This window comes from Dendrobium catenatum, unplaced genomic scaffold (assembly GCF_001605985.2).
Source record: "Dendrobium catenatum unplaced genomic scaffold, ASM160598v2 original_scaffold_71536, whole genome shotgun sequence".
In the NCBI taxonomy this organism is placed as follows: Eukaryota; Viridiplantae; Streptophyta; class Magnoliopsida; order Asparagales; family Orchidaceae; genus Dendrobium; species Dendrobium catenatum.
The window spans coordinates 146,681-168,534 of NW_021389983.1; the positions used below are offsets into that span (position 1 = coordinate 146,681).

Sequence of the window (21,854 nt, forward strand, 5' to 3'; positions counted from 1 at the left end):
GCTGGGAAGAGGCTCGTTGGGTGTAAGTGGATTTTCATGAAAAAGTACAAAGCAAATGGATCAGTTCAGAGATTCAAAGCTTGATTGGTAGCTAGAGGATTTACACAATCCTATGGAATAGACTATCAAGAAACTTTTTCTTATATCACAAAGCTTAATACTATCATAATTATTCTCTCCTTGGCTAACAACCAAGATTGATACTTGCAACAACTGGACATAAAAAATGTTTTTTTTCTAAATGGTGACCTCGAAGAAGAAGTCTAAATGGAAATTCCACCTGGTTTTGAAAAAAGTAAGACAATAAAATCATCTTTACAAACTCAAGAAGCCATGTACGGCCTTAAACAATCTTCCCGAGCCTGATTTGATGATATTATTTTATCTGGGAATGATGTAAGGGAATTATAGAATTTGAGTATCTGTCAAAACTTAGAAGAGTTTGAAGTTAAAGATATTAAAAATTTTAAATACTTCCTTGGAATGGAAGTGGCTAGATCAAAAAAGGGCATTGTTGTTTTTTTCCAAGTAAAATCTTAGGAATGTCCTTCTTTATTAGATTTGAACGAGAATTTGACTTTTAATAGGACACAAATAGGACATAATGGAGAAAAGGGATTTGAATAAAAAGGATTCTTAGTGAACTAGGACAAATGAGTTCATCTCCTATTTTGATGATGTGTGATAATCAGGCAGCTATCAGCATAGCTAAGATCCTGTGCTTCATGATAGGGCTAAGCATGTTGAAATTGACAGACACTTCATCACAAAGAAGGTGACTAGTGAGACTATTAAATTGAAATACATCAATACCAAGCAACAAACTGCAGACATCAAAGCTCTACCTAAACCTAACTTTGAAAACTTAATTTGCAAGCTTGGATTATATGATATATATTCTCCAACATGAGGGGGAGTGTTGAATATTTGAAAGTCAAAGTTAGGGAATTTATTTTAAGAAAATATTTTCAGATATAAAAGGAGAGATTGTTTCTAATCTTCTCCTATTATTCTAGTTTTATTTAGAAAAGTCTTTTTTTAGAAATAAAGGATAGATTGATTGTGATCTTCTATGATTCTTTTTTCTAATTTTTAGGAAAGAATTACTCTTCTAAGATTTTGTTTCCTAAATTTTAAAAAAGAATTAAGTTAGTTATTTTCTTTATTAGACATTTTTTAGTATATATTTATACTTATATATTATTATTATTATTATTATTATTTGAACAAGGACGAAGAATAATCAATTAAGAAATTTTTCAAATGTAGATTCCAAATAATATCGTGAAGCTCTCAACCCTTAGTGGAAGAAAGTTGTAAACGAAGAAATCTAGACTTTAGAAAGCGATTGGAAGTTTCTAAACTTCCTATAAGAAAACAAAGGACTTGATACAAATGGATCTTTATAGTCAAATATAAAGATGCGAGCATGGATAAATTTAAAACCCATCTTGTTGCAAAAGTGTACATCAACTATTAAAAACTTTTTTCTTTGATTGCTAAACTCAACACAATTTATGTTTTGTTTTCTCTTGCAGTAAATTTAGACTTGCCTAACTTAACATTAAGAATTAAATGGGAACCTTGACAAGGAAATATACATGGAGATCCCCACTAGATTAAAAAATAAGATAAACAACAATAAGTAGAGTCAAAAAAGCTCTATATGAACTCAAACAATGTCCTTGTGCCTGATTTGGCAGATTCTCCAACTATGTTGTAAAATGAGAATCCAACTATGTTGTAAAATGTGGATAAATTCAATGTTAAATTGATCACATTCTCTTTATCAAATGCTATCTTAAAGAAGAATAAGATGACTCTGATCGTGTATATAGACAATATTATATTAACAAGTGACTTCGAGAAAGAGCTAACTAGATTAAAGGATTTCTTACATGAGAATTTGAAATAAAAGACTTAAAAAATATATATAATACTTTCTTGAGATGCAAGTGACATGACCAGGCAAAATATTATTATTTTCCAAAGGAAGTATATTTTAGATCAATTTAAAAAAAAAATTGAGATCACCAAAAATAACACCCATTGATAAAGGAATATATGAATGCTTTGTGTGCAAAGTCATCTACCTCTCTCACTTGTCCTAATATTAGGTTACCTGTTACTGTTGTAAAACACTACATGAACAATCTTAGAAGAGCACATGAAAGTTATCGACTGCATTCTAAGATATCTCAGAAAGAAATCAATAATAAAAAGCATGTCCTATGAAAAATCAACCAACAAGAAATTAAAATTTTCACATAATTCCTGGCTAGCATAATAGCTGTATGATTTGTCCTACGTTAAGAAAGATAGAGGTAGACCTAAGACTTGGAAAATATTAGAAGTAATCTTCTCTTAATAGATTTAAATGAGAATTTGATCCTAAACAGGACAATGGTGACAAGGGCTCCATGTAGCCAACCCCACGTAGTGGGATAAAGACTTGATGTTTTCGTTGTATATTGATTAAGCTAGAGATGCATCAAAACAAAGATTCTCCATTGGTTATTATACTTATATATAAGCAAACTTGATTATATGGAGATTAAGAAACAATCTATGGTCTTAAGAAGCAAAACTGAAGCAAAATATTTGGCAATGGCAATTGGTTTTTACAAAAGAGTGGTTAAAAATATTGTTAGAAGAATCAAGCTATCAAGAGAAAAAAACTCTAAAAGTGTGCAATGGCAATTAGGCTACTGCACTATAAGTATTGCAAAAAATCTTGTCTGGAACTAAGCTCATTGAGATAGGTTAACATTCCATCTTAAATAAAAATTAAAAAATAAATAAACTCAATTAAATTATGTTCAAATAAACTCTGAAATTGCAAATATTCTAACCAAAGCTTTATGTAGAATGAGTATTGATAAACTCACCAATAAGTTAGATATGATCGACATATAAAACCCAACTTGAGAAATGTTAAAATAATCATGAATTCATATCCAACACCCTTACATCTACAACAACCCAACAATCCATAGACAACAACTATTCATTTTTAGCAATCATTGGACAGCAAGTTTACATTTACAATCATACAATAATCTGTTGATAACAACAATCCATTTCTAATGTGCAGTTTATTCTATATTCCAAAATTAAAGATTGATGTTCAAATTGATTATTTTCCTTGCTGGTTATTTTGTACCTATTTATGTATAATTTCCCATCTTATTTTTTATAGATCACAAAGGAAAAAAATTCAATCATATAATCTCCCATTTTCTACTCTCTTCTCTTATCATTCTAACTTTCAAGTATCCTTAACATTTTAAGTTCATTTTTTATGGTTTCTTCGTGCTAGTTGCTTCCTTACATCTCCTTCAAGTGTTTTGGAGCTTCTATCTTAATTCCAACACTCCATTCCTTTGTTCTCCCTAAGTTTAGGAAGCTAGCTAAAATCTATTTCAATCTAAACACCCTACCTTTTTTAACTCCACAAACCAAAGCCCTAAATAACAATTTCATCCTTCTTCTAAAAGCCTAAATTATCCATAGATTCCCTACATAACCCTCTATTAAGCTCAACACTAAACCACCTAAAATTCAACTACCTTTTCATAAACTTAAGCCAATTTTGGATCTCCACCTTCCAGAAACCTTATAAACCCCAAATCACTTCCATTGGGTTCCCCTACTTCTCTCACATCAAATAAAATTACTTACCTCAATCTTCCACTCCAAAGTCCATCATATACTCTCCATTAGCATGAGAAGGAGGTCAGTTAGGGTGTATCTTCTTCACCCTCTACCTTTCAATATCAAGCAAAGTGATAATCCTTTCAACCTAAATTTTATTGATCTATGACAAATTAAAATCAGTAAAATAATTGTTCCATAGAGAAGTTTCAATTCTGTATACATCACCATGAATGGATTAGAGAAAAATTTACACATTTGCTTAAGAATTATTTTGTGTTGCACATTTCATATGGGCTATGCTAACTTCCTTGATAGGTTAACCTTGAATGTTTTATGAAGACAAGTAGTTTCTTAAGACGTTAATAAAAAATGTTGAGTTGATAACAACTAATGATAGGCTTTTAGTTTGTATTATGTGAATAACAACTCAAATTTATTATTTACATTCATCTAGTCTATTGTCCTTGACAAACTATTTGATCTAAGCTCACGAATATCAAGGTAGTCGGATTTTATAATTGACAAACAATACCTTGAACAATTTATATGGGTGATAGCTTTTTAAAATCTGTGTAATATTCATTTCTTCAAAATCTAGGGCATTCAATTAAACTGTTTATGATTTCAGCTTCTTTATGTGAATACTTATGAAATGGTGTTATCTCTATTAGACTATTATGGTAAAAGGATTTACAATTATTTACTTCTCAATACAATTTGTTCTTTAAATTCCTAGGAATCATATGTGTATGCTTACTTGTTTATATTTCAATTGCATAGGTAGACTATATTGCAGCATAACTTGCTTTACAGAAAAATTTAATGAATGTTGATGTGAATGCAAAATTATAATACATAGAAATAATTGTATGTGCATGCTAATATATATATATATATATATATATATATATATATATAAAATTATAATACATGCAAAATTACTATATATATATATATTTAAAATTAGAATAAATTAAATATTAAGGTTTAGTCGCTCTTTTATACTTTTAATGATGCCTTCAATGGTTAATTCTATCATAAATTATTATATAAAACGCATCTATATATATATATATATATATATCATCAAATTTTGAATGTTCTTACATTGAAAATTTTAAATATTATTTATTATAAGAAAAATGAAAAGATGCTTAATGATTTGTTTCGTAGGGGTCACGTGCTTCACTTTGCCCTTATTCTTTTTTTTTTTTTTTACCTTTCCTGAAGTTATCAACACACATAAAACGTCGACATTTTGATGACCCTCTCAAAAGAGTAGATGTATTATATTTGACCTATGTTAAAAATGTCAAAATAGACCTGAAAAGACTTGGTTATAAAGTATTAAATGAACTTTTTTTTATTAGATTTAAATGAGAATTTGTTTCTTAATATGACACAATTGAGAAAAATGATTCATGTAGCAAACCCCACGTAGTGGGATAAAGACTGATGTTATGGTTGTTTGTGCCAAAGTCATCATCATGGCTATCAATTGCAAGTGCCTTATACCTCCTGTGATGGCCAACAAGGCTCCTCCAGTCAAGGCAGCAGCACCAATGATGCCACCACGCTTCCATTTTGCCCATTTATTTTTTGTTGAATCACTTTCTTGTGACTGCTGTTGTTCTTTATTTGCAGCCATTGCTGAGAAAGCAACAATTATCTCCATAGCTTCCTAAAATACAAAGCAATAAGAACGGTCGCTACTACAAAATGCCTACTCAAACTTACAAAATATAATTAGTAATAATTTTAAGCAAGTATAGAAGCAAAACATGTATCCTTGCAAGTTATGCAATGAAGGAACTTTTTTCCATGATCTAAAATTGCTGCATCCATAAGATGCCAACCTTTTCTAAAGAATTGGCATAAATAATAAAATGCAAGGATCATGTACTCATTTACAAAAAGAAACATCAGAAGTTGAATATGAATTTCATCAGCAGCCTAAAGCAGGTTAAGTACTATAATATTCTAGGGCTAACTTGAATTTAACAAGAAAAATGGGAAAAAATGCAAAACCCTAGTAAGCAATGACAGTTAAGCATGCAAAATATAACTCTGCAAGGTATAATGTTTTCCATGAGAAGTACAATGTTTATGACAAGGTTGAAGGATGAGTGTCATCATAAGTTTCATAATGAAATAGGAAGAGTGTGGTTGTTGATACGGTGATACCTCTTGCAAATAATGATGATCATCACAAGGATTGTTGATGCAACTAAAAACAAACTTTGCTCTATGAATGCAATTAAAAATACACTTCCTTTTTATTCACATAAATCTTAAATAACACAAACAAACACAACAATAAAACGGTACTAACACCACTTACAACTTATAATAGAACAAGACACGAAACAACTTAAAACTTATAAGTTTTAGAGAAGAAAGATACAGGTGGAAGGGGAAACATGGAGAGAAGAATAGATAGAAGTCTGAGACAAATATAAGAAGGAAGTTAGAAGAGGATAGCTCGCAAGCTATGATAAACCCGCAGGTTTTGAATGGTCACATTCCAAAAATTTCTTCAAAGTCATTTTTTCACATAGAAAATTAGCCCCAATTTATAGGAGAAATAAGAGGGAATAGCACTTAATAGATCACATAAATGAGCCCCCAAAATAGCCACTAAAAACCACCAAAACAACCCACATTTAAAGCTTTCTGATTAGGAATCAACAAAGAGAAATCCTGCATAGGAATCAACAAAGAGAAAACCGAGCAGCCACAGCAGGGAAAACGAGCAGCCAACAGTAGGGCAATAGCATGGAGAAAAACAACCAGCAACACTTAAGGAAGACCAAATAACACTTAGGGAAGATCAAACAACACTTAGGGAAAACCAAACAGCAACAAGTATACGAGTAGACAGGAGAGAAAATGAGTGGATATTAGGGAAACTGAGAGATAGCTGGAAAATCGAGGGGCCAACATGGAAAACTAAGGGCTATGTTTCACGGATACTCCTATTTACGAGGCATGATGTATCTGACACATGTCGTATACGGATACGCCTCCAATACGACACAGATATGTGTTGGATACGGCTTTGTCGTGTCCAATTAAAATATTATTTAAATTTGACCAGATACGCGTGTCCTATTAAAAAAACAGAGCCGCAATTTGCCCTATTCATTTTAGCTAAACATTTCGGCGAGCTAGGCTTTTCGTTTCCACACAGGTGTTCGTCTTTTTTGCTATAGTCGAAGGAGCGGCTCGACGACGTGAGCATAGAAGTGGACAAGATCATCCTTCGTCAACGAAGAGGCTTGACGAAGTGAGCATTAAAGCCGACAGGATCATCCTTTGTCGACAGAGCGAGTCGACGACGCGAATAGTGAAGGCGACATGAGCAGTGAAGGTTCGTTTTCTTCGTTCTTCGTTCTTCGTTGACGGAACGACTCGATATTCGGTACCGCTCGGTACTGCTCGATACCGCTCGGTACTGCTCGGTACCACTCGGTACTGGAACTCCATACCGCTCGGTACCGGAACTCCATACCGCTCAATACCGGAACTCGGCACCGCTCAGTACCTCTCTGTAACACTCAGTACCATGCTCAGTATCAAAGCTCGGTACCGCTCGATACAAAGGGGTACCGCTCAACACCAAGCGGCACCGAGAAGGTAGAGAAAGCCTTAAAACAACTTTTATAATAAAAATTTGTTCCCTTTAGGGGTGTCAATTCAGATCAACGGGCCGACTTGAACCCAACCTTAAATGGGTCGACACTAAACCGATCCAGTTTTACAAATGGGTCAGGATTGTCAACCCAGACCCGACCCGTGCGGGTTACTGAGTTGACCCGACACGCGAGGGAGGGATGGCGACATTCTACAGCAGCGGCAGCAGCATCTCGCGGGCATGACGGCAGCAGCAGCGGCAGCGACATCTCGCGTCCAGTGGTGGTCTTCTTCAGTCCGACAACACGCGAGCGTCCAGGCGAGACAGCGCCAGGCCGACAGTAACGATGAGCGTGACGCGACCCTGAGTGACAAGACGTGACTGCAACGCAACCCGCGACCGAATGACCGATTGACGGATGATGCGACCCTGAGTGTTACTTCCGGGTAAATTCGGGTCGACCCGCGGGTTAACGGGTCAACCCGAACCTGACCCATTTTTTCAAATGGGTCAGAAATCTGAACCTGGACCCGACCCTTTTCACAAACGAGTTGACCCAAACCCGAATTTTTTCGGGTCGGGTTTCGGGTCATTTCAACTTTTGACACCCTAGTTCCCCCCAACAGAGGGCAGATCCCCCTTGGATCCCCGGCATAGTCGCAACATATCTATAATTTTACATAAAATTTTTCATATTTCAAATTCATGTAGTTTAATTTGTGTCGATCTTTAGGAATATGAGCTCTAGTGGTGTACGAATTGAGTCTGATGATGGTTCATCAGAGACCAATATTGAAGATAACAAACCTTTGTGGAGTTATGTGACAAAAATAGGTAAAACCTCAGAAGGGGGAGGCAATATTGCATTCAAATGCAATTTTTGTAATGCCACATACAAAGGATCATATTATAAAGTGAAAGTTCATTTGTTAAAGATTAGTGGTCATGGAATTAAAGTATTGTTGACATGTATACCTAAGCAAAAAAAACGTACCTATTTGGACATCTAGCCACGACGCCTTCGCCTTCACACGATGTGCGCCCCTCAACGCACGTCTCGACGCCATTTCACTCGTCATTTCAGCACGACTCACCTCGCGTCGTTAAAAGGTCGAAGAGATGGAACTCCCACGAGCTTCCTTCCCGCACCTCTTCCCCAAGCCCGACCTCTTTCAACCTGCCCTAGCCGCTCCTCAATCCCTCCTTCGACATCGTTCTTCTTTTGGATCGGAAGCATTGACGATAGGAGAAAGCTCTCGGTGAAGTTACAACACTTCGAAAGGAAGCAATGAACAGGAGTTTGTTGGTTGTGAAGTTTACTTTCTCTGGCCCCTTCGTGGCTGTTCGGCTTCACTCCTTCGACTGACGTTCCCTTCCTGTCGGTGCGAAAGTTCCAACATTTTTAATCGGACGAAACGACAGGAGCTCGTATGCCTGTGAAGGTGACTTTCGCCCATTCCACGCGCTTCCTCGGTTCCTCCGACACGGTCCGACTTCGCTCCTAGGACGACATTCCCTTTTAGTTTGATCAGAAGCCATAACGTGAGCTCGTTGCTGTGAGGGTAACTTTCTAACTTTGGTGTGCCCCTTCGGTCCTTCGGTGTTGTTCGACTTCGCTCGTCGAGAGCAATTATTACGTCCTTATTAATTATTACTAATTCATTATAATTTATTAAACTTAATTAATATCAATTAGATATAATTAATTTTAAATTAATTATAACTTATGATTTTAATTAATCATAATAAACTTTAATTAATTATCTTAATTAATTATAATTAATTATAAGTAGTTAATTAAAACAATTTGTTAATTAATTATAGTTAATTAACATTAATTATAATTAATATAAAAAAGGAGAAATGTGCCCCTCCTACCTCGATCTGTGCCCTCCACCGTCGGTCTACCTACGCAAAGGTATAAAGCTTCTAACTTGAAAATCCCTCTCTTACCTCAGTGTGCGTGGCGCGCTGGTTAACCACATATATACGCTTTTCTTAGCGTGGTAGAAGGGAACTCGATGCGACACCTACGACGAGGTAGATGAGCGAACTTTGGACCCAAAATTCTGTGCCCGACGTTCGTGTCAAGCTGGTCAACCACCTATACACGCTTTTCTTAGCGTGGTAGGAGGGAAACCGATGAGACACATGCGACGAGGCAGTTAGGCCTGGCGTACGCTTTTCTTAGCGTGACCGGGACAACTTTAAGTACTCGTACGCTGCTCTGTAGCTGCGGGGAAATAACTGATTTTCTCTTGCAACAGGTACATTTGAAGACCCATACACGCTTTTCTTAGCGTGGTGGAGGACGAAGAAAATACGGTCGCGGTGTCCTCGTCCGAGGACACCTACTATACACGCTTTTTCTTAGCGTGGTGGGAAGGCCCAGTTTCCCGTAGTTTTCCCCTAAACGGGGAGACGCCGAAAGGCTGTCAAAATTTCGGGTAAATGTAAGACTGCATTTAAACCTGGTTTGAACTCAAAAGAACAAGAACTTAGACTCAAATGAATAATGACTTGTGGACTTGAACCTGAACAAAATCTAAATGGCGAATAAAATGTCAAACCCAAATAAAATAAGATCAGACTGAAGCTAAATTCAAATCAATTTGAGCATGCAGTTGAACTTGCCAAGACTTCAGAAGACTCTGAACAAGCATTTGAACTCGAACTGTACAACTTCAAGTGGAACTTGGACTTGAATGTGACATAGTATATACACACTGGACTTGCAAATGAAATTAAAAATGAGAACTTGAACCTCAATAAACCATGTTTTTAATATAAAATTAAACTCAAAATAAATTTGACCAAATGATATTAAACTGGACTCGAATGCAAATAACAAATGACTTGAACTCGGGTCCGATCGTAAGAGACTTTAACAACATGAACTATAAGGAACCCGAATGAAATACACAGGATTGAGCTTTGGATGAATGAACAAGTCAAAGTCTAAATGCATGGTCATCCGAGTGAACAACAAGTTGCAAGTGGAAGATAAAATCTCAATGCATGTGAAAGATGATCAAGGAAGCCCAAGTGATTTAGAATATGCAACCAAAGCAACAAAGCTTCTCGCAAGCATGCACAATACAACACATTTGAAGCACATACGAGTCCCTACGAGGTCAAATGCGCCATAGTTGCAAGAACAACAGATGGTTGCATAATGCATATGCGTGTCCTATATGCGCTATTGAAATCTCCAACATAAGCAACAATGCCTGTAGATTGAGATGGCAAATACTGGCATTTGATAGCGGAAGACCCGTCCCTACAAACAAGTACAATCATCATACCACCTGAGATTGATGAAAGATGGATATGATGCAGGAATAACGGCTCTTCTACGAATACTTCCAAGAGGTCATACTGAATACAACGAGTCCCTATAAATAAACACGAGCCACTTATGGATAACAACAGTGGTTACATCGTAAGTATAACGAACCCTTGCAGACACAAGTACATATATCACCTACAATGGTGTTGATTGAGGTGCTGCGAGTACGTCGAGTATGAAGACAACTCGATGTACGGAGAAGGACACCTCCTAGCAGATGGAAGAGATGTCTAAACAAATTCGAGCTGAACTTCCTGCTGTTCCAAAATTTCTTCTTTGTCTTATACTTAGGAAGAAAACAGTTCCGGTATCCACAAACACCGAAAATAACAAGTCTACTACACTAAAGAGCTTGAAAGGAGCTCTTTTCAAGGCAGCGGTCACTGATTTCAAAGTCTAGAAAGACATCCCGATGAATGAGAAAAGTGTGTCTGTATCAGAATAATGAAATATCTCGTAAGATTCAGGTGACAACGCTATGATTCACCTATATCCAAAAACAGAAGATTCGTTAGTGCACTATGATCCACCTACATAGAGCAATATATAATGCATGATAATCTACCTGTACAAAACAGTAAACAACTCAATCCAGAAGCTGCTACAACACGCCACCAGATCTGCAACATTCATACGAGCAGACAGAAGACGTTTACAAATATTTTAAAGAACCCCCACACATGCACCATAATTTGTATACACATAAGTACACAAAAGGGGTATACAATCAAGTAATGCATAGGTCCTGACGAGCGTGTTATAGGTATACACGTGACGTCTAGGGATGCTACACAGTTCAATAAATTTGAACTCGATCCTCCTAAACTAATAGATAGGAGTCGACAAAGTTCAACAAAATAACTATAAAATGTCCCCAAATACCCGCATGGGCCCCAGCGAGCGTGTCATAGGTATACATGTGACGTCTAGGGATGCTACGCGGGTCAATAAATTTAAACTCGATCCTCCTAAACAAGTAAATAGGAGTCGACAAGTTTCAACAAAACAACTATAAAATGCCCCCATACACCCGTATGAGCCCCAACAAGCATGTTATAAGTACACACGTGACGTCTAGGGATGTTGCGTGGGTCGACAAGTGAATTCAAGTTCGAACCCGATCCTTCTATGCAGATCAATAGGAGTCGACAGGGTTCGAACCATCAAATAAATATACGATTATGGCTATGTTGCACCAATACACCTATTTATGAGGCGTGATGTATCTGATACACCGATACACGGATATGCCTCCGATACTCCACCTATACGTGTCGGATACGCCAAAGTCGTATCCAATTAAAACACTATTTAATTTCAAAAGGACATGCGTATTTGATACGCGTGTCCGTTGAAAAACAAAAATAAATCAGAAAAAAAAAATGTGTCGTGTTTACTTCCGTGATTGCAAGCAATATTCTCTCATTTCTGAGATGGATTTGAGTTTCTTGATTATATGAAAACATTAAAAAAATAATAATCTTTCACTTGATGAGTTTGAATTAGAAGCTATAATATTTATTGAAGATGATATAGAAGTTCAAAGACAAACCAATGAAGAAGATAAATGAAGAAGATAATTATATTATTACTTCTATTGAATAGTTGAAACTTTATGTGCTAGATAATTTATGTTTATGCATTTGTTGTTGTACTAGATATTTAATGCTTACTTATATTTTGATATTATAAGATACAAGGCTACAAATGATGTTGTTGTCATTTTTTTTGTAATTTCAAATATTATGCTTTGATTGTTTTCTTAATTTTTATGTATGATTTATAAATTATAATGTCGTGTCCGTGTCGTACCCGTATCATATATTTTTAAGAATTGATGTGTCCCGTATCCGTATCGTGTCGTATCCGTGTCGCCGTATCCATGTCGGCGTATCCGTATCGGTGCAACATAGGGTTATGGTGACCGATATATTTGTTTTAATACATTCATATTAGGCCTTCAAGACCTATAATCAAGAGAATTCACTAATAAATGTATAAAGCCTATGAAACTCGATCATCTATCGATAACTCGATAGAGTCGACTAGGTTTATCTACAAAATGCAAATATTGTCAAATGGAAATGACCCCAAACACCCCAAAAATATTTTCAAATACCACTCAAATGCCCGAAAATTCAAAATCCTATAGATCATCCAAAATCCAAAAATCCAAAAAATATTTAAAATTTGAAATCCAATCATCAATCACTTAAAGCAGCATTCATCCACCCTCCGCAACAGTTTGTCGGGGTGGACAAATTAAAATTTACTTCAGCTCACATAGAGTTAATGTCTAGTCAAAAATATCACTATGATCTATTCTCAAATAATCTCCTTCAAATAAGGACGTGGTACATGTCCTCTAACCGACAATTTTGCCGCCAAATAACACCGCAGGATAAACGATTATGACCCGGGGCCCTCTGAACCGAGTGGTTTTGTCGCCAAATGGCACTACAGATACTGGTAATGGCCAGAGCCAATACGTTCCTTAGTGACATCAAATCTTTGAGATATGAATCAATAGGATATGATTGATATGACACAAAGCCCTCTGTTGGCTAAGGCGGATTCAAATTTGTCCCCTTAGACAAACATTCACCCCATGTCTACAAGGTACCCTTGGACGAAGCAACCCATGGTTGCCGACAAGGATCCTTCTGTCAGGTTTGGTCGACTACCTCCTCTAACTAAATAGACTAGGGACCGGACCACGATAGCCCGGGATGACGGAACCATGTGATCTTGATCGGGTCCATCATCCATTCCCCCACCATCTGCTTTAAGTGCAAGATGGTGCAATTTTCCATTTTAAATATCAACCTTTTCTAAATACTTATGCCCATGCCGCTACTATATGTCAGATAACACGTATTCCTACATATCTGATTGACCTTAATCAAAAGTTTTCTCTCATTATCGGGAGGGGTAATTAACAATAGGAGCTTACGCCTATAGGAAACAAAAACTCAGATCATAAAGTCCACGCAAAATGAGGGCGAAATCTCTGGATAGTGTCTTATCTACAAACTCATCTGCCTTCCAAAATTTACCCCGGAACTTAATCCGTTAAAACTCCCCATAAGAAAAAAGTAACAGTGGGCGGAGGCTGGGGCAGAATGTTCGGAGCCCACAAGTTTGCCCGAAGATAAGCTCATCACAAATGGCTGAATTACAAAGGAAAATCAGTGAAGCTAAGCAAAGGAGTAAAAAAGAGCTTCCAAAAGGACCAAAACATATTCCACTTCCAAGCACTCATGCTTCATATCCTTCATCTTCTTCAATTAGAAGTGATGATAATACTGTAAACAAAGGGCTTTTTCGGATGGAGGGATTTGAACCAAAAAGAAGATAATACTTTGGAGAAAGCGTTTAATTTACAAATGAGAGAAAAACTAGATGGGAAAATAGCTAGAATGTTTTACTCAACTGGACCTCCTTTTAACCTGGTAAGAAATTCACATTACAAGAATGTCTTTACCTACGCATGTAATAAATAATCTTGCAGGATACGTACCACCAGGATATAATGTCATTAGAACGAAGTTGTTGCAAAAAGAGAGGGATAATATTGAGAAGTTGCTCGAGCTTACTAGAAGAGTTTGAAAGGAAAAAAAAAGAGTTACTTTGGTTTGTGATGGGTGGACAGATCCACAAAGAAGACCACTTATCAACTTCATGGCGGTAACAGAGAACTATCATATGTTTATCAAAGCTTTAAACTGTGAAGGACAGTACAATGATAAGTTCTTCATTTCTAATTTAATCAAAAAAGTTATCATGATGGTAGGGCCTTCAAACATCATTCAAGTCAACACTGATAATGCACCAATTTGTAGAGCTACAGGTCTACTTGTAAAGCAAGTTTATCCTCATATTTTCTGGACACCGTGTGTTGTGCATACGCTTAATCTTATCTTGAAGAACATTTATGCCGCTAAGAATATCGAGTCAAATGAAATCACCTACAATGAATGCCATTGATCACAGTGATTGCTGGAGATACAGTTATAATTAGGAATTTTATTATGAATCACTCCATAAGACTCTATGTTTAATGATTTCTCTAGTTTGAATATGCTTGCAGTTGCTGAAACTCGGTTTGCCTCAGTTATAGTGATGTTAAGAAGATTCAAAAAAATGAAAAATGTTCTTTAAGCTATGGTGATCAGTGGCAAATGATCCTGTTATAGGGAAGATGATGTTAAAAGACTAGGTATGTAAAGGAGAAGCTTTTAGATGATTTATGGTGGGATGAGATTGAATACATCATAAATTTCACATATCCAATTTATGAGATGTTGAGAATAGCTGATACGGATAAGTCTTGTTTACATCTCATTTATAAGATCTGGCATTCAATGCTAGTCAAAGTAAAATAAATTATATATATACATGAGAGGAAGGCACTTCATGAAAACTCAAGCTTCTGGAATATTATTGATGTTATTCTAGAAGACAGGTGGAGCAAAAGTAATACACATTTATATTGCTTGGCTTACTAAATCCTAGGTAAATTTCAACATTTTTTCATTATTTCATTTTAATGTTATTTGAAGATATTCAACTAAAGAATGACTTCAAGAAGATCCTCAAAGAGTTTCTTCACAAAAAATTTTAAAAATTTCAAATATGAGAAAGACATTTTTGAAGCATTATTTTCCAAATGAGGAGAGAAGAAGTGTCAATATTGAGTTTGCTAAATTTTTTTATTATTTAGAGGACTTTGATGACCAAGAGGCATTGTGTGATAGGTGGAGAGTTGATCCGAAAATATGGTGGATTATACATGGAGCTTCAGCACTTCTACTTCAAACAATCGCCATAAAATTGCTTAGCCAAGTTTCTTCCTCATCTTGTTCTGAAAGAAATTGGAGCACATACTCATTCATCCAATCAATGAAGAGAAATAAAATCACTTCATACCGGGCTAAAGATTTAGTTTATGTGCATACAAACCTTTAGCTTCTCTCAAGGAAAACTCCAACTTATATGGAAGAAGACAACAGGATTTGGGATGTTGCTGGAGATGTATTTGAATCTCTTGAGGATATGGGAATATTAGAAATTGCTAATCTTTTAATTGATGAGCTTGAATTGGAAGCTATGATATTTATTGAAGATGATATAGAAATTCAAAGATAGTTAAAATTTCATGTGGACATTTTTTTTTTTTGTTGCACTAGACATTTAAATATTTAATGCTTACTTTTATTTTGATATTACAAGATATAATGCTACAAATAATGTAGCTTTTTTTTTTGTCATTTCAAATATTACACTTTGATTACTTTCTTAATTTTTATATATGATTTATATATTATAATGTCGTATCTGCGTCGTATCTGATCCTGTATTTTTAAGAATTTGCGTGTCCCATATTTGTATCGTGTTGTATATGCGTCATCGTATCCATATCGGTGCAACATAGACGAAGGGTCAATAGAAACAACTAAAAAAGTCACTGGAGAGAAAGCTAGAAACAAAAATGGAAAATAAGGAAAACATAAAATGACAACTCTTGACTGCATCAATTCTCCCCTACTAGAAGAATCGCATCTCCTGATGAGAAAGCTTCAGTAACGCGCTGGTAGATATTAGGACAAAGAATCTGCAACTTCTTAGCTTTCAACCCAAGAATAATCAGACAAAGGATGTCCCCTCCATTTAGCCAACCAAGAATATGCAACTTCACACGACAACCTAAAGCTCTGATATCAAATTGATGCAACCTAAAAATATTCTTGATTCTAGGAATGAAAATAAAAACACACTTCCTTTCTAAATAAAGCAGTATTAACACCACTTATAACTTATTCAAATGAAGATGAAGATTCGAAAGATTGTTTTGCACAAAAGTGTTGATCTTATTACAAATGAAGATAAACCAACTGATGATTCTGTTGAAGATATTGTGGACATTCATACTATCTAGATAAGACAATGTGTGGACCGACAATTCTTGGTTAAATGGAGGGGACATCCTTTGTCTGATTATTTTTGGTTTGAAGCTAACGAGTTATAGATTCTTCATCCTAATATCTACCAGCGCGTTATTGAAGCTTTCTCATCAGGAGATGAGATTCTTCCACTATGGGAGAATTGATGCATTCAAGAGTTGTCATTTTATGTTTTCCTTATTTTCTATTTATGTTTCTACCTTTCTTTCTCCAGTGACTTCTCAGTCTATTATGTTGACCCTTCCTTTTTCCTATTGGCCCCTCGGTTTTCTAGCTATCTCTCAGTTTTCCTGTTATCCACTCATTTTCTCTGTTGTCTTCTCATATATCTGCTGCTATTTGATCTTCCTAAGTGTTGTAAGTATTGTTTGATATTTCCTAAGTGTTGTAAGTATTGTTTGATATTTCCTAAGTGTTGTTTCATCTTCCTTAAGTGATGTTTGGTCTTCCCTAAGGGTTGCTAACTTTCCCTATACTGGCTATTTTTCCCCATGCTGCTATCCTGCTATTGTCTGCTTGTTTTCCTTGCTGTGGCTGTTCGGTTTCCTCTTTGTTGATTTCTTTGCAAGAGGCTTTACATGTGGACTTTTTTTGTGGATTTTATTGGTTGTTTTGGGAGCACAATTATGTGATTTATTAAATGTTATTCTCACTTATTTCTCCTATAAATTGGTGATGATTTTCTTTGTAAAAGAGAGACTTTGAAGAATTTTTTAAATATGATCATTCAAAACATGCGGGTTTGTCATAGCTTGCAAGCTATCTTCTTCTCCCTATCCTCCTTATATTTTGTCTCGGACTTCTATCTATTCTTCTCTCCACGGTTCCCATTCCATATGTATCTTTCTTCTCTAAAACTATTGTAAGTTTTAAGTTGTGTTATGTCTTGTTCTATTATAAATTATAAGTGTTAGAATTGTTTTATTGTTTTGTTTGTTTGTGTTATGTAAGATTTATGCAAATGAAAAAAAAAAGTGTGTTTTTATTTACATTCCTAGAGCAAAGTTTGTTTTTAAGTTGCATTAATTGTGATATGGATCATGATATTAATATGAATAATATGGTCGTTGATTTTTATTATGGGTGTCAAAATCATTATAATAATTATACATATAGTATTTTTATCATAAGATAAACCCACATAAGTGGATGAAAGCATAAATAAATAGGATGACAATATTAAGATGATTTTATAAGACAAATATGTGAGAAAATTAGCTAAAGGGTAGGAGATGGACATTGTGGCTCAAGGTTTTATTGCATTGATCATACATTACTATCTCTTGCAAACTTCCTCTATTTATAAAAAGGATTTTATATGTGATGAAATAACAAAAGAAAAGTAATTTAAGTGCAATCAAATAAACTAGTTCAGAATATTTCATAAAAAATGATTCTGTTATACAAAAATCTCTAGATAAGGAAATATTTCTTATAATTTTATTAGATGAATAATCCTAATATGATAAGTATTAACATGTCCAATAAGACAAGTGACGACTTGTTAGATGGCTGTGTCCTGCATAAAAGAGTGAAAAAGATAAGACTGTCGTATGCTATGTGGGTACATTTGAGGAGCATATAGTAAAAAGTCAAAATATATATCTTATTTAGATCTATGCGTTTGTCATCACTTTTGCATTATTCTTGTATCTTTACAAGATAATTTGAAGATTTTCTTACTTATTTGGCCTCGAGTGATTTGGGGCTTCTTTTTGTCATGAGACTATGGAAGATTGTTATATTGTTCACTATTTATTTTTACAAATGTTATTTCATGATGGAGGATCAATTCCTTTCTCCTCACTATGGATGTAGGAAATTATTTTGGTAGGACCACATAAATCTTAGTGCCTTTTATGGTGCCTAGTCACTTTGTTGTTATTCTTGATAGGCATTTCCTAAGAAAATGGTAAGATTTTTCCTAACATGCATTTGATTTTAAAGAATAAAGTAGTTAATCATCCCTACTTAAAATACAATACTTCTGAAAGCTAACAAAAAGAAAACTTTTTTCTTTTTTGAAGGATGACTAACCTCTTCGGACTAGCTTCATCAATGAACACCCTAAATCCATATGCAGTTGAAAACATACAAAAGATCAAAAGTTATTAAAAAAAGATTGAAACTAGTTGAGTATATAAATAAGTAGATTGGACTAATAGGAGTGATACCTACATGTAAAAAACTATTTATTTTTTACAACACTAAGATTAATTTCAGCAAGTTGCAATATGAGGATAAACACACTTGGGAATATTACCAGTTTAACATTGAATGAAAAGAAGCATCGCTACCTAAAGATGATCAGCCTCATACTTGATAGGAATTGAACCAGATCTTCTATCAATTTTAACCCTTGTATTAGTTGGGCATCTCTCTTTACAAAATCTAAGCTTTCATTTTAGTTACTGCCACAAGTTTTAGACAAGAAAACCATATAGAAGATCATGCTAATATATTATGAGTTCATTAAACAATGTAATATAAATCAAGCATGAAAATAATCAATAAATAACTAGAAAACTACTTTTGACAGCTAATTTTAGAAGCAAATGCAAGATCAACAAATTCTCTCCAAGCAATAAAAAATAATTGGGGAAACTCATAGAGAGTGATGGTTGAGCCCATAACCAGCAAAAGGTTTTCTTAATCATCACCATCATCAAAATATCATCTATCATTCTAAATTATTGAACTTCATAAATACTTTGTTGGACCCAAAGTCATAAAGAAAGCAAGTGATAGACTATAAGAAGGTTGATCAAACATACCATTTTTATCCACTTGATATCAAGCCATGTTGCTAAGAGCCTTAGAGCAATCCGATGCCGGGCATCATATCCCTTCCTCCGCACTGAAGCTTTCTCATAGTCTTGAGGTGAATCAGCCACGCATGCAGACAATAGCTCGAATAAAATTGTAACTTTCCTAGGATAATTAACTGAATTATCAGCCAGCCTAGACCCTCTATCATTGGCATTGTTATACCGTTTGATTGCCTCCTCTCTTATGGCTGATAGCTTAGAGCTAGCAAGTTCTGAAGATTCAAAAGACTCATCAGATCTCACCGTCGTTGTCCTTTCTGAAGGATGAACAGTTTGCAAACTCATTACCATGGCATCAATAGACTTAGCCAAAGCAAGTTCTTGTTCACTCTTCTCCAAAGATCTTCCATTGTCTTCTTCAACCATTATCTTTAGATACTAAACAGCAATGAAGAATTGGTACCTTAATAATGATTTACAAATATTGGTACAATGATAGAACATGAAGTTAGTCAAGTAAAGATTGAATAAACACATTCTGGTTAACCTATCCAATATAAGGACAATAAAGCAAAATGAGATAGGATGATTCTCCAGTTTTACCCTCTCTTCGTGATAACAGCTTACAATAATACGTAGAAACATAGTCTACTACCAAATTTCAATGGACTAAGAGTTGAACTTTCAGGTATATTGAAATCATTAGCAAAAAAAGGAAAATTTTTTAAGTCACGCCTCAAAAAATCAACTAAGCCATAAAGTGATACAAAAGGATAGGTGAATGATAGAGAGCTGGGATAGCTATATTAAAAGAAAAATTAAATAAGAAGTTCTAAGCAAGAGTTTGCAAAACCTTGAGCTCTTAAGAGGATGTACAATAGCTAAAAGGGAACCAACAGGATTCTGTGACTTGCAATTGAGAATTAATAAGATCAATAGACCAATTTCAGAAGCAATACATTAACATAATTTAAGCTTCTTCAAGTCCTTATCAAGTATAATGTTCCCTTTCAGAAAAAATAGACCTTCCTAGCAGAAGAAGTGCTCATTTTGATTCCAATGGCCCAAGTCAAATAGCATGCTTTTAATAGAATTAATTAATGATTAATCAAGACTGCATTTGTCTTACAGCTAAAAAATTATTAGTCTACGCAGAAAAGCACAGTTTTTTTTATTTTTTTTTATTTTTTTTTTGGCCGACAGGAGAAAAGCACAGTTGAATGAGCCCTCCTAACATAAAAGGGTTTCTCACTCAAATTCACTGAAGTTTTAATCACTCCAATTCAGCCAAAGACTGATCACCAATTTCCTCAAAACTATACATCATCGAACGAATTTCTTACTTGGTACATTTCATTGTTAAAAAAATTAACAAAAAGATACGGGATAAAGAGACCACACCGCCCAGAAATGATGCTTTGCATCGGAATACGAAGCGGTCTCCTCCAACCCCGGCCACGCCTTCGAATCGATCTCCAGAAACCTAAAAAAAAAGGACATCAGTAAGTTGGAAGACTAGACGGCGGTAGAATAGATGAGCAAGAGGGAGAAAGAAAGACCTAAACACCGGACGAAGGAGGCCACGGGATGGATGGGTCCAGAGCTGCGGTGAATCGCTGTCGGTGTCACTGCTGCTAAAGTTGCTACTGTTACTTGAACTGCTGGAACGGTCGGGGACGGCGGCATCGGCCTCTTCATCGACGGGAAAGGAGGAGCCGAGGAGATGTGTTTGATGAATCTGCGCTTGGCGGAGGGCAAGGCCGAAGAGCGCGCCCGCTGCATACCTCTGCGTCGGAGTCAGCGTCGAGGTTGTCATGGTCAAGGCCGGCGCGACGGCCCAAGGTGTGGCACTGGCATTTATTTCGTCGAACACGCTTCGATTTGGCGGTTTTCCTATTTCTTCCGCAGGCGTTTGGTTTAAAGGGGCATTAATAGTTGCATTAATAACAAAAAAATATTTATGAATCAAATATTTAACATAAAACTTTTTATATTACCTTATGTTAGACTTGAAATTTTAAATTTATCAAAACTATTTTTAAAATTAAATTATATAAATTAAAATAAACATTTTTATGCATGGAGGAGATTTAGGCTTTGTTTGGGATGACTTTCTTCTTGTTTCTTAAAATAATTTTTAGCATAAAATTTTTTATTTTTTATAAAAAATCTATTTTAAGAAGCATCAAGAAAAGCCGTCCCAAACGGACAAAATTGATATGTACCTAAATATAAAAATTTAGTTCTTTGATATGTAAATAAATAAAAATTTTATGGTATGTATGTAATTATCCCTCTTTAAAAATATATGTATTCTAAAAAAATAATAGTAATTGAACAATTTTCATCTTAAAAATGTCAAAATTATTAAGAAATGTAATTTCATGTGCCTTATAATAATTATATTTGATCAAATACATACGTTAAGTTTTTATTTGGAAAAATAAGATTGAAATTTCATTTCATACGGGAATGCTCTTATT

The 21,854-nt window shown here is 35.1% G+C and overlaps 1 protein-coding gene across 1 annotated transcript in view; it reads right to left on the reverse strand.

The window, feature by feature from the left end:
* LOC110108954 (transmembrane and coiled-coil domain-containing protein 4) overlaps window positions 1-21,279 on the reverse strand; it is a 41,616-nt gene extending 20,337 nt beyond the window's left edge. Inside the window, exons 1-4 of the mRNA XM_020839821.2 lie at window positions 20,931-21,279; window positions 20,773-20,854; window positions 19,378-19,809; window positions 5,173-5,338 (exon numbers count right to left, since the gene is read on the reverse strand). Coding sequence (XP_020695480.1) covers window positions 5,173-5,338; window positions 19,378-19,809; window positions 20,773-20,854; window positions 20,931-21,187 — 937 coding nt within the window. The 5' untranslated portion in view covers window positions 21,188-21,279. The remainder of the gene's footprint in view (window positions 1-5,172; window positions 5,339-19,377; window positions 19,810-20,772; window positions 20,855-20,930) is intronic.
* Window positions 21,280-21,854: the final 575 nt, after the last annotated feature.